The 13,033-nt window shown below is 44.7% G+C and overlaps 1 protein-coding gene across 1 annotated transcript in view; it reads right to left on the reverse strand.

Annotated features, from left to right (window-relative positions):
* ASXL2 (ASXL transcriptional regulator 2) overlaps positions 1–13,033 on the reverse strand; it is a 141,627-nt gene that overhangs the window by 9,511 nt on the left and 119,083 nt on the right. Inside the window, exons 7-11 of the mRNA XM_068279915.1 lie at positions 11,965–12,105; positions 11,116–11,279; positions 8,468–8,564; positions 5,515–5,620; positions 2,923–3,619 (exon numbers count right to left, since the gene is read on the reverse strand). Coding sequence (XP_068136016.1) covers positions 2,923–3,619; positions 5,515–5,620; positions 8,468–8,564; positions 11,116–11,279; positions 11,965–12,105 — 1,205 coding nt within the window. The remainder of the gene's footprint in view (positions 1–2,922; positions 3,620–5,514; positions 5,621–8,467; positions 8,565–11,115; positions 11,280–11,964; positions 12,106–13,033) is intronic.

The raw sequence follows: 13,033 nt of genomic DNA on the forward strand, positions 1-13,033 counted from the left end.
TAATATTGGAGGACGTTAGACTATGACTATGGTAGGATTAGATTGCGAGCTCCTCTGAGGACAGACACTGACATGACTATGTACTCTGTAAAGTGCTGCAGAAGATGTCTGTGCTATATAAATACATAATAATAATAAGGTAGGACATTAGACTATGACTATGGGAGGATTAGAGTGTGAGCTCCTCTGAGGACAGTCAGTGACATGACTATGTACTCTGTACAGTGCTGCAGAAGATGTCCCGGCTATGTAAATACATAATAATTATATGGTAGGATATTAGACTATGACTATGGTAGGATTAGAGTGTGAGCTCCTCTGAGGACAGTCAGTGATGTGACTATGCACTCTGTACAGTGCTGCAGAAGATGTCACGGCTATATTAAGACATAATAATAATAATAATAATAATAATAATATGGTAGGACATTAGCGTATGACTATTGTAGGATTAGAGTGTGAGCTCCTCTGAGGACAGTCAGTGATGTGACTATGTACTCTGTAATGTGCTGCAGGAGATGTCAGTGCTATATAAATACATAATAATAATAATAATAATAATAATATGGTAGGACATTAGACTATGACTATGGTAGGATTACATTGTGAGCTCCTCTGAGGACAGTCAGTGACATGACTATGTACTCTGTACAGTGCTGCAGAAGATGTCAGTGCTATATAAATACATAATAATAATATGGTAGGACATCAGACTATGACTATGGTAGGATTAGATTGTGAGCTCCTCTGAGGACAGTCAGTGACATGACTATGTACTCTGTAATGTGCTGCAGGAGATGTCAGTGCTATATAAATACATAATAATAATATGGTGGGACATTAGACTATGACTATGGTAGGATTAGATTGTGAGCTCCTCTGAGGACAGTCAGTGACATGACTATGTACTCTGTAATGTGCTGCAGGAGATGTCAGTGTTATATAAATACATAATAATAATATGGGAGGACATTAGGCTATGACTATGGTAGGATTAGATTGTGAGCTCCTCTGAGGACAGTCAGTGACATGACTATGTACTTTGTAATGTGCTGCAGAAGATGTCAGTGCTATATAAATACATAATAATAATATGGTAGGACATCAGACTATGACTATGGTAGGATTAGATTGTGAGCTCCTCTGAGGACAGTCAGCGACATGACTATGTACTCTGTAATGTGCTGCAGGAGATGTCAGTGTTATATAAATACATAATAATAATATGGGAGGACATTAGGCTATGACTATGGTAGGATTAGAGTGTGAGCTCCTCTGAGGACTGTCAGTGACATGACCATGTACTCTGTAATGTGCTGCTGGAGATGTCAGTGCTATATAAATACATAATAGCTTTTAATGTAAATAAACTGACTTTTTATACTGCGGTTTCTACAGTAAACAGTGACGAGAGGTGAGGGAAGAGACGCCTCCTCCATCCTGTATGACATTGTATGGTTCACTGATCAATGTAAAAATCTGCATGTCATAAAAAAAACAAAGAACTCAGTTAGGTTACATACACACATCCAATTTTGATTGGTCAATCATTGCCCAATTTTACCACCTCCATGTAGTAAAGGGACAGATTTTGAATACTATGAGCAGATCGTATAGGTAAGCTCTCATACTATGTGGTAATAGGAAAATTGGCCAATCAAAATTGGATGTGTGTAAACACCTTTAATTGCTTCTTTTCAATATGTTTGTTTAGCTTGCAATGTTTGGATTTGATGAAAGTTCCCTTTGAGGTAAAGCTCCGGTTCTGATAAAAAATAAGCATCAGCTTTGGAAACATTTCCTCATGTTTTGCTCTCCATTACTTACTTTTTCCTTTTCTCAGACCTAGCTGAAACTGAACTGGGCGTGTCTGCACATAGGCTGTGAGCTGACATTTGCCATAATAAACTCTCTGAAGCTGTGCGTATACTGATCTGCATGAATAAAGGACTCCTTCCACAGGGAAACAAAGACGCTAAAATAAAGATATGGGGTGTGTCCACAAATAGCATATCTAAAAATGAAAATCATGGTTGGCTGCAAACTAAGCCTGAAAGGTCATTTTAATATTAATCAACTGAAAAATAGTTGGAGATACACTTTAAAGGGATCCAAACAGCTCTTTTCCCCCTGCAATTTGTCCTGGTTTCTAATAGCTATAGGAGCTGCCATTTCCCCCCTCCCTTTGCCCTTATTTATCCAGGGGGAGGTGTGAATGTAATCAAGTGTGACTTCTCTAACTGTTTGAAGTACATTGTTCTATCTCCCCACCCCCTGCTGATGAAAGCTTCTGTTTGCCCATTGCTACTGCTAATTACAGCAGTCCTATCCGCTTGCTATTTCTAGGGACAGCAGGCGATCAAAGTAGAGTACTAAAAGCCTCTAACAAACATTTAAATGTAAAAAGAACAGGTAGAATGGATTTTTTTTTAGCAATGAGTCACATTATTATCATGCATTTTAATGTGCTATTAAATGACCCTGGGGGGCTAAAATGCTGCTCGACTTACTTTAAAGTAAACCAGAGACACCAAATGATAAAGATTTGATACTTACCCGGGGCCTCCTCCAGCCCCATAAGCACGTGTGAGTCCCTCGCGGTTTTCCTGCGGTCTGACGTTCAGCCGCGATCAGTCCCGGTAACAGGCTCAGTCGGGTCCGGGTCTGTGTTTTCTGCGCATGCGCGGCCCTCCCACCCATGTGCAGTAGCCCCGGACTGATGTGACTGAGCCAGTTACCTGGGCTGATTGCGGCTGAACAGCAGACCGCGGGAGGACAGTGAGGGACTCACACGTGCTTATGGGGCTGGAGGAAGCCCTGGGTAAGTTTCAAATCTTTATAATTTGATGTCTCTGGTTTACTTTCAGTTTTGATGAAGGTGGATTGTAGAGAGGGCCTCACAATTGAGTGAACGTCATTTACCTTAAGAGGTGGAACTTTCTGATCGGGTGTTTGTTGAGCTGCTTCCGTCCGGGGTTTACATAAGGCACGAAATGGCTGCGGAGAATGGCTCGGTCCTGCCAGACGGGGACTCTTCTCAGGGCTGGACAAGCTCTCTTCACCAACGTCCAGTCGTCTCTTGGCCCCGCTGGTGAGGTTGGCCTCCACCTTCTCTGGTGATGTCTCTGGGGTCTCGGCCTCGCTGGAGTCTCGCGGAGTGTCCTCCCTGCTGGCAGGTGTTTGGGGTGATTGTACGAGGGTAGGGCTCTTTGGTTTGCTGGGGCTCGTGTATATATGGCTTGTAGGCTCTGCAGTTTTAGCCTCACAGGCTGGTGAAGCCATGGTCTTTATTTTAGACTTGTCCACTGCATGGCTATCGGCTTTCTTCTCTACAATTGCCTCTGTCTTTTTTACAGGTTCTGTTTTGACAGCGGCACCAGTGTCCGTTTTCTCTGGATGTGATATGGCTTCTGTAACCTCAACTACTTGAGGTTTCTTAGGACTGTTGTGTTCCTCCTTCTTCACGACCGGGTGGTCTTCCCTGGACATCTTGTTGGAGGCCTTGGCCACCTTCTCAGTAGGTGTGGGGGTAGTGCGGTCTTCAGACAAAGTTATAGTGTCTCTATGGTCACCATCTTCTGTCATCATCTCACTAAACTCCTCCATGCTCACACCAGAACTAGAAGAGAGAAAAAAAACATTAAAAGAGGCCTTCATCATTAAAAGCACACTTTACCAGGGCCGGATTTGTACTTTTTACCACCCAAGGCCAACTACAGTATACCATCTGTATGGTTGTTGTCTCTGTGTGCCCCAATGAGAAATCTACTTACTTTCTATCATTGGATGTCACAGACAATAGCTATTTCAGTAATATGCGTATAGATTATAAGTTATGTTTTCCTTAACAACTTTTATGTTATGTTTGCCATCTCATTAATGATGGACCCATTGTGTCTCCATGTGAGTTAGGCTGATGTGTACCTGCAGGATAGCGCTTACACGACTTGCAGGGATGACACAAGTACAGGACAGAGAGTTCAAAGGTTAAAGCTGTCCTTGTAGATAGGGATGGCTGCATAAAACAGCTTTACTGCCCCTCACTGAGCCGCCCCTAAATTTCTGGTGCCCTAGGCCATGGCCTATGTGGCCTTGCCAGAAATCCAGCCCTGCACTTTACAATTCATAGGTGTTAAAGAGAACTAGAGATGAAGCACCCTCTTGTATTTTACCTTATAAATCAGTGGGAAAATGACAGTAAACACCTAATCTGCTCTTTGTTTCATTGTTCTCTGTTTAATCTGACTGTTATCACCTCTGATAAGAATCCCCGACTGAGCATTCAGTCTGGCTTTGCTATGGAATGATTATAGCTGAGTCTGTCTTCTCTGGTGTTTTTTCAAGCCCAAGCCTGCCCCCTTGTGGCTCTGCTATAATGACTCAGCTATAATCATTCCCAGCAAAGCCTGACTGAATGCTCAGTCTGGGATTCTTATCACAGCTGATAACAGACACTTTTAGCAGTGAGGATGAAACAGACAGTAGGGTAGGTGTTTTCTCTAACGTTCCCACTGATATATATGGTAAAATACATGAGGGCGCTTCGTCTCTGGTTCACTTTAAAGAGGAGCTGTTAGCTATACTATCTCAAAAAAACAAACAAACACTTATATGTGTAGATAAATACTTGCTCTATGTGCATAACATGTTTTTCACTGTCCACGTTTTGATTTCAGTGACTTTTATATAGTAAATAAAGAGTATTCTGTTTCAGGCAGTTGCCATCTTAATACCATCTGACTGAAGCCAATACTGATGTCATTTCCTCCCTTACTCTGGGAGGAGGACGGTTAATGGAAACACAGAGTCTTCAGACACTCCAGCTCAGCTCTGCAATAGAAACTGCATTGTCATTGTATGACTCTGTAGCTTGAGAAGCATGAGAAATATTGGTCAATCAGAGAGGAACAGAGGTGTGGGAGGGGAAAACAGGAGGGAGAGAGGCTTTAGCCAATCAGGCTACATTAGTTAAGTCTGAGGGGGAAGTAGAGAAGCAAAAAAGGACAACCCAGCATGCTCTGCAACTTCCTTTGTGTGGCAGATGTTCCAAATAAGAGCCACGGTAACTGGGGAAAGATGGTTTATGGAGAAAAAAAGTAATAGTGATTTTAACTTTTGGATTGCCTGGATAGCATCTTTATTACTTGTTTACCCGATAAAAATAAAGAATTGATTTTTGATTTTATGCCCGACAGTTACTCTTTAATGCACACTAGCGCGTTAACACACGTTCCAAACATCTGTGGTACAGCCATTGGTGATGTGTAGCACAACTGGTGGTCATGTCCAACAGCCCAGACAATCTAGAACCTTGAGACATCTGTATGGTAATTTCTCCACCTCCCCGCCCTGAATCCCTCCCTGCTAGGCCCAACCGGCAGCTGTGTGACCCACCCTTTGGCCTAACTCCCACTCCCATGCTGTTTACTGTGCTGTTATATTTCTGGCTGTGCAGGAACATATAGGAAGTGGCGTGACAGGATCTGAGATGTGTGTTACGTTGTGCGCTCTTACTTCTCTCCATAGTAGCTCTCATAAAACTTCTCCTTCCATGTCTCCACCTTCTTCTCCTTCTCAATCTCTTGCCGGATCCTCAGCTGCATCTCCGGGGTGAATTCACCTGTGATAGAGACACAATTGTATATGACTGATCTGCCCGCTGATAATGAGAAGCATTCCTCAGACTGTCGGAAAGTATTCCTAACGGTGGCCATTTAAGGATAACTGAAGTCAGAGGTATATATGGAGGCTGCCATATTGATTTCCTTTTATAGCGGATCTGAACTCTTGCACAGGACAGGAAAGTAAAACATAGAGAAATGCCTGTCTAACTCCCCCTCATCTGTGACTAAGCACAAGTGTAATTTGATCTCTCAGCTGTGTCAGCTCAGGAATCTCCTCTGCCAAGGCAGAGCAGCTAATTTGTAAACACAGGATGTTAACCCTATGTCTGCTTCCATGAAAGCAGGAAGTAGTCACACTGCAGATTTATTGCAGGATTTGTATCAGCGGCAACAAAGAAATGTTTTTCTTTAAAGGTTTTTATGCTGTTGCTTATTTTTTGGAGCAGAGAGGAAGTTCTGAGTTCAGGTCAACTTTAAGCAATAATAGTTGCCTGGCTGTCCTGCTGATCCTCTGCCTCTAATACTTTTACCCATAGCCCCTGAACAAGCATGCAGCAGATCAGGTGTTTCTGACATTACTGTCACATCTGACAAGATTAGCTGCATGCTGGTTTCAGACACTACTGTAGCCAAATAGATCAGAAGGGCTGCCAGGCAACTGGTATTGTTTAAAAGGAAATAAATATGGCAGCCTCCATATCCCTCTCGCTTCAGTTGTCCTTTAAAGGGAACCTGAAGCGAGTAAAATTATTTAAAATAACCACATGACGTAGCTGCAAATGAATATTACACACTAACCTCAGAGTCAGTTCCTCTCAGAAGCTCACCATTTTCTTCTTACAGCGATCCCTTCCAGTTCTGACAAGATTCTGTCAGAACTGAAATATACCAGTTGCTGTCAGTTATATATCAGCAGCTGTCAGTTACAATTGAATGTGCAAGGTAATGTCCATGTTTCCCTATGGCTCAAGTGGGCGATATTACAGTTTAACAGTGTGCTGACCAGGAGGCTGTTATGGGGTAATGGCCTGCGTATGGTTAGTTTGACTTTTCAGTTCAAGTTCTCTCTTTAAAGAGACTCTGAAGCGAGAATAAATCTCGCTTCAGAGCTTATATATAGCAGGGGCATGTGTGCCCCTGCTAAAACGCCGCCATCCCGCGGCTAAACGGGGGTCCCTGATCCCCCAAACCCACCCCTGCAAAATCTACGACCAACTTGGTGGTAGATTTTGCTGCTCTTGAGGCAGGGCTAATGGCTGCAGCCCTGCCTCACAGCGCCGTCTATCAGCGGCGCATCGCTGCCTCTCCCCCGCCCCTCTCAGTGAAGGAAGACTGAGAGGGGCGGGGAGAGGCGGAGATACGCGCTGACAGACGCGTGTGAGGCAGGGCTGCGTGCATTAGCCCTGCCTCAATCAGGAAGTGATCCCCGGGACTCCACGAGGGGATTTGGGGGGTAAGTGACGCCCATTGTGCGGCGGGATAGCGGCGGTTTAGCAGGGGCACACATGCCCCTGCTATATATAAGAGCTGAAGCGAGTTTTATACTCGCTTCAGTCTCTCTTTAATGATTCAATCCCACTGACAAGTGATCGTTTCCAAACCATCGATATGATGGATTGGAAATTATCGGTTGTGCCCACAGATGGCCGAAAATCTGCTAAGCAAAGCGATCAGATTAATGGCATTGATCTGTTTTTTGGATGGATCCCATCAATCTGATTTGATTAATTAGTGAGTTGTCACCCATTAGTGTATTGTTAATGGCCACCTTACTAGTTATTATTAAAGTGTACCTGCATTGAAATTATGTAAAGATATAAAGAAGGTCCCCCCTTTTTTGTGGTCTGCAAGCTTCTAAATTCACATTTGAAATCTCTGACATTGGAATCTGGTCACAGGAAGAGGAAATGTGTGGTGTGTCTGTATTTTCATTCCTCAGTGTATGTTTGAATGGTTCCCGTGACTTCTTTGTATGTTCGGAACTAATTTTTTTCTCTTTTGTATAATCTTTACTTAGCAGTGACATTAACAGTCAAGTCAACAATTGTGTCACACTTCCCAGCTTGCGAGCTGAAAGGGAACCTAAACTGAGAAGGATATGGATTTTTCTTTTTAAAATAATACCAGTTGCCTGACTCTCCTGCTGATCCTGTGTCTCTAATACTTTTAGCCACAGCCCCTCAACAAGCATGCAGATCAGGTGCTCTGACTGAAGTCAGACTAGATTAGCTGCATGCTTGTTTCAGGTCTGTGATTCAACCACTACTGCAGCTAAAGAGATCAGCAGGACTGCCAGGCAACTGGTATTGTTTAAAAGGAAACATCCATATCCCTCTCAGTTTAGGTTCCCTTTAAAGGAAAACTGAAGTGAGTAGATTATTGAGGCTGCCATACTTAGTTCCTTTTAAACATTACGTTTCCTGGCAGCCCTGCAATTTCAAAGTAATGTCCATGGTTTCCTGTGGCTTAGCTCCTACTGTATGCATTTTAACTGAAAACTTTTCCACAATGCACTGCTATGGAGAAACAAAAATGCGTACTTTTGCATACTAACGCACTACCAACACATTAAAGAGGACCTGAACTCCTGCACAGGACAGAAGCAAAACACCTGGCAGATCAACGGGAGCAGCCAGCAGGCTGGGAACTGCAGCCAATGAATGATAAATTGATCATTTGTTGTCGAAAGCACCACCAATGGTACCAGATCTGATCGACCAGAGAAGACATTGGAATCTTAGTGGGAACCTTAACATTTCCTAAAAAACTTCCTTTGCAGCAATCAGACACTCCCTTCCTTCTCTTACAAGCCCCCCTCGCTGTGGTTATAACAGCCAGCTTACCTTCCGCCAATCGCTCTTTCCAGCTCTGGGACGCCGATGTGAAGAATTCGTTATTGAGGGCGGAGCTGTTCAGCTTCAGGATCCCGTCTGGACCGGCCTGTGAGCAGAGAAATGCCGTTACTCCCATCAGCTAAGCAACTTTGCTCCAATTCCGTGTGCGCTCTTTTTTAAAAGTGTCCTAAAGTGTGAATAACCATTATTTTTTAACAAATCGAGTACTATGCATGCTGCCCACCTACTGGACTTTAGCTTGCCATTTAACACCATCAGCCCCAAAATACTTCTGGAGAACCTTGCTGCACTCAAAGTCCACCCTACCCTACACCTGTGGATCATGGACTTCCTCACAAACAGATCCCTGGTCCTCAAGCTAGGCGCTATCCTCTCACAACCAAGGACCACCAACACAGAAGCCCCTCAAGGCTGTCCTGTCCTGTCACCGTTCCTATTCTCCCTATATACAAACAAATACAAATCCACTGCAAACTCTGTCAAAGTAATAAGATTTGCTTACGACACCGCCATAGTTGGCCTCATCACCAGAAATGGTGAGTAGGAGCACCACCACCAGGTTGACAGAATTTGCTACTGTTGTAGGGAGAATGGGCTTGTCCTCAACACTGCAAAAACCGATGAGATGATCGTCGACTTTAGGAAGCAAGTCACCCCACCTTTGTCTGCCTCTTGGGCACAACCATCTCCAACGACCTGACCTGGAAGGCCAACATGGCCTCCACCCAGAGGAAAGCTGAGCAGAGGCTATTCTTCCTACGCCAAATGAAGAAGTTTGGTTTGGCCCAGAAACTTCCAAAGAGCTTCTACTCCGCCACAACTGCATCGGTCCTCTGTTCTTCCATCCTGGTCTGCTATGCCGGCTCTACAGCCAGCGACAGACACAAACTAGAGGGTCATCAGATCATCAGAGAGGATCATTGGGAAATCACATCCCCCTCTGGACCTCCTCTACAACACCAGACTGTACTCCAAAGCATTAGTTTAGCCAACGATCCCTCCCACTCTGGCCACCACTTCTTCAGTTGGCTCTCTTCAGGTGGAGGTTTCGGTCCATCTCCACTAGGACCTCAAGACACAGGAACAGCTTCTGCCCCTCAGCTGTCGACACTCTGAACTCTCTTCACTCACCCTCCCCCCTTAGATTGTTCTTATTTTTATAAGCTGTAACTGATAGACATATTTTGCTCTGCTGCACATAGTACATAAATGTGGTCAAATTTTGAGTTAAATTGCTGTATTTGTGGATTTATGCTACCCCCGCTATCTCTATATATGAATGATATCTCTGAAGTATACTGTGTGTCATATCCTATACTCACAGTGAACCACCAGACTAAAAATCTACTCAGCAGCACTGAAAAGGCTTGGTGTTTCTTTAACAGTTTCACAGCATCAGAAGTTTGTTTTTCTTACCAAAGCATCATTTTTAGCTGCAAAGAAACTAAGCTCCGCCCCATCAAAGAAATCTGCCCCGGCATTTTTCCCCTGATGCTGTGCAAAGCATGATGGGATTTCTGATGTTGTTGTTCTCATAGCCTAGCAACTGAAAGGTGTGATCAGGACACAGGGCAGTTGGAACCTTTGTCACATGCTCCCCGTCACCTTCTTTCAACCAAAAAGATGGCTGCCCTCATGAAATCACAAACATTTGCCTGTTCTTTTAAAACAGGGTGGGTAAGAGATTATATTATCTATTTAAATTAACATAACTAATGTAACGTAAGGACAGTATGTTTGTTTAGGCTGAAGTTCCTCTTTAAAGTGGAACTGAAGAAAGAGGTATATGGAGGCTGCCATATTTATTTCCTTTTAAGCAATACCAGTTGCCTGGCAATCCTGCTTAACCTCTGCCTCTAATACTTTTAGCCTTAGACCCTGAACAAGCATGCAGCATATCAGGCGTTTCTGACACTTTTGTCAGATCTGACAAGATTAGCTGCATGCTTGTTTCTGGTGTGATTCACACTACTGCAGGCAGATGGCTCAGCAGGTCTGCCAGGCAACTGGTATTGCTTAAAAGGAAATCAATATGGCAGCCTCCATATACCTCTCACTACAGATCACCTTTAAGCCCTGTACATGCCAAGGCATAAAAATGACTTAATCTGTTACAGGTCCTGTGAGCACCGGACTGCTGCAAAGATCACTCAGGGTGTGGCCTATTGGGCAATGCACATGGGATGAGGCTGTACATGTTGAGGAAGGCTTCCTTTCTGGAATGAGTTATGTGACATACACAAGACAAGACAAGGCAAGACACAGAAGATTTATATTGCACTTTTCAGTGTAAGGGAGTCTTGCCCAAAGTCTCCACACTGACTAGGTGCAGCAAGCACTGAACAACCTACTGAACAGTAAGAACCGAGATGCAAACCCTGGCTGCCTGTGTCGTAGGCAGAGCCCTTCTCCAGTACACTATCCGGCCACCACACGTTCCTGTATATAGCAATGTACCCCATAGAGGCCACATTCTGTACTCCCATAGAGGAAGAGGCACCCAGGTGTGATGTGTGGTTCCACATACATTTGAGAATCAATATATCTACACATAAACCCTGACTCTGCCTGCTCTATACCCTGCCTATCTCTGCAGCATGCCCTGTACATGTGTCCAGCAGGGGGCAGTGTCTCACCGGCCGGTCCACCTCAGGCAAGAGGCGGAGCAGGGTCTGCTGGCAGTCCGCTGGGAGCAGCGAGAAGGTGTGTTTATTGATCAGAGCTCGCAGGTTCGTGTTCACCAAGATGGACTCCGGCGTCTCCACATCAATCTCTGCACATTTGGTCCTTTTTAAGTGTCCTATGAAAGGCAAGAGAAACATTACAACTTGGAAAGACACAAAGTGCACATTGTTACTAATACACCTAGAAGCATAAACTAGCCCCCGTTCCCAGCTCTGATCTGAGCAGACTCTTTATGTGCGGACTGCAGGAGCCCGGGAGCGTTCTGGGCATGAACCGCACATGCTGAAGGCTCTCCTGGCCGCGTGGAATAGGGCCGCGGAATAGACAGACCACGGCGGAGTCGCTGGGGTGAAAGGGGGCTACAGTATAACCATGAAGGGGGATTCAACCAAAATAAGGGGCCAGAAAGTTTATCTGTCCACTAAGGACTCATTCCCACTACAGAACGTATACACAAACGTGATTTCCTGCATGTGCTGCCATCGCACGGAATGCAAGTCATGGTGCACGAAGGAGCAGAAGGCAGCCGGACACAGTAGGCTGCTGACGGGAAACGTGTGCGTCCTGCGGTAAAATAGACGTGTTACATTGTAACGCACGGGAAAGCACAGCTGTAATGTGAATGGCAACATGAAATTCTATGGACTTTCATGTTACCGTATGAATCATATACTGTGTGCGGGTGCATCAAAACTAACAGCGCAGCACATAGTGTGAATCAGCCCTAAAGTAGCAGCAGGTATAACATAACGTTTGGGGTCACTTCAGGTAGAGGGTAAGTTCCATGTGATGACACTTACTGTCCCGCAGACGGCTGGACCTCTGCAGAGCTTTCTTCCCCAGCCTGTCGAGGGCCTCGCTGGATTTCGCTGCCAGGGTGGAGGCCGGTGCACTGATCTGCTGCGTTCTGGGTGGGGCCTCAGAGCGCTTCGCTGCCCACGCTGCAAGCCAACACACATAGCGATATCGGTGAATTCAACTACTACTTCAAACCGGCACCCAACAAAGAGGGTTCAACCAAAGCAACAAACTGACGTAATCCCGCCTGTTATCCTTTGTTAAAGAAGCACTATAGAGTGACATATAACCGAATGCAGTACATTATTCAAGATACCCATTTTTATGGTGATTTTCCTGGGTTGAGCACCAGAAACACTTCGCTTGTAGCCCCGCCCTCCCAGTGATGTCACAGCCTAGGCTGTTTATTACGTGCATTTCTCCTCCCAGAGAATTCACACAAGCCAGCTACGTTTGTGTACTGGCTTTAGAACTGTCAGAAAATCAACATTCCACAGAGATCACCTGGCAGCAATAAAGAGGTCGACACCAAATTTCAGAAAGTAAATCGAGGTGAGGAAATATTTTACAATGGGCAAATACTGACTAAATAATTTATAAGTGAGTTTTGAAAGAAAATAAGCAATTTTATTCATTGTCATTTTCACTACAGTTCCTTCTGAAATTGAAATTGGGGCTGCCACTTAACCACTTGAGGTCCGCGGTGTTAAACCCCCCTAAAGACCAGGTCATTTTTCATAAATTGGGCCACTGCAGCTCGCTGCAGGACCACACAACTCAGCACACAAGTGATTCCTTCCCCCCCTCCCCCCTTTTCTCTGATTGCTCCACCAATATTTATTTTTTATTTTACACATTTTTTTTTATAAAAATGCCTATTTTTTAAATAATTTTCCCTCCTTCAGTCAGCCTATCACCGCCGATCGCTCCTGTGTCCCCCAGGGGGATAGCCGTGTCACACGGCTGTCCCCAGTACAGCGCTGCTGCTGATCGCAGCTCTGTACAAAGTAATTAGATGGCGGTTTTGCCGTTTAACAGTCTCTGAGACGCAACTGCCGCTGGGAGACTGAA

This window comes from Hyperolius riggenbachi, chromosome 4, assembly GCF_040937935.1.
Source record: "Hyperolius riggenbachi isolate aHypRig1 chromosome 4, aHypRig1.pri, whole genome shotgun sequence".
Taxonomy (NCBI): Eukaryota; Metazoa; Chordata; class Amphibia; order Anura; family Hyperoliidae; genus Hyperolius; species Hyperolius riggenbachi.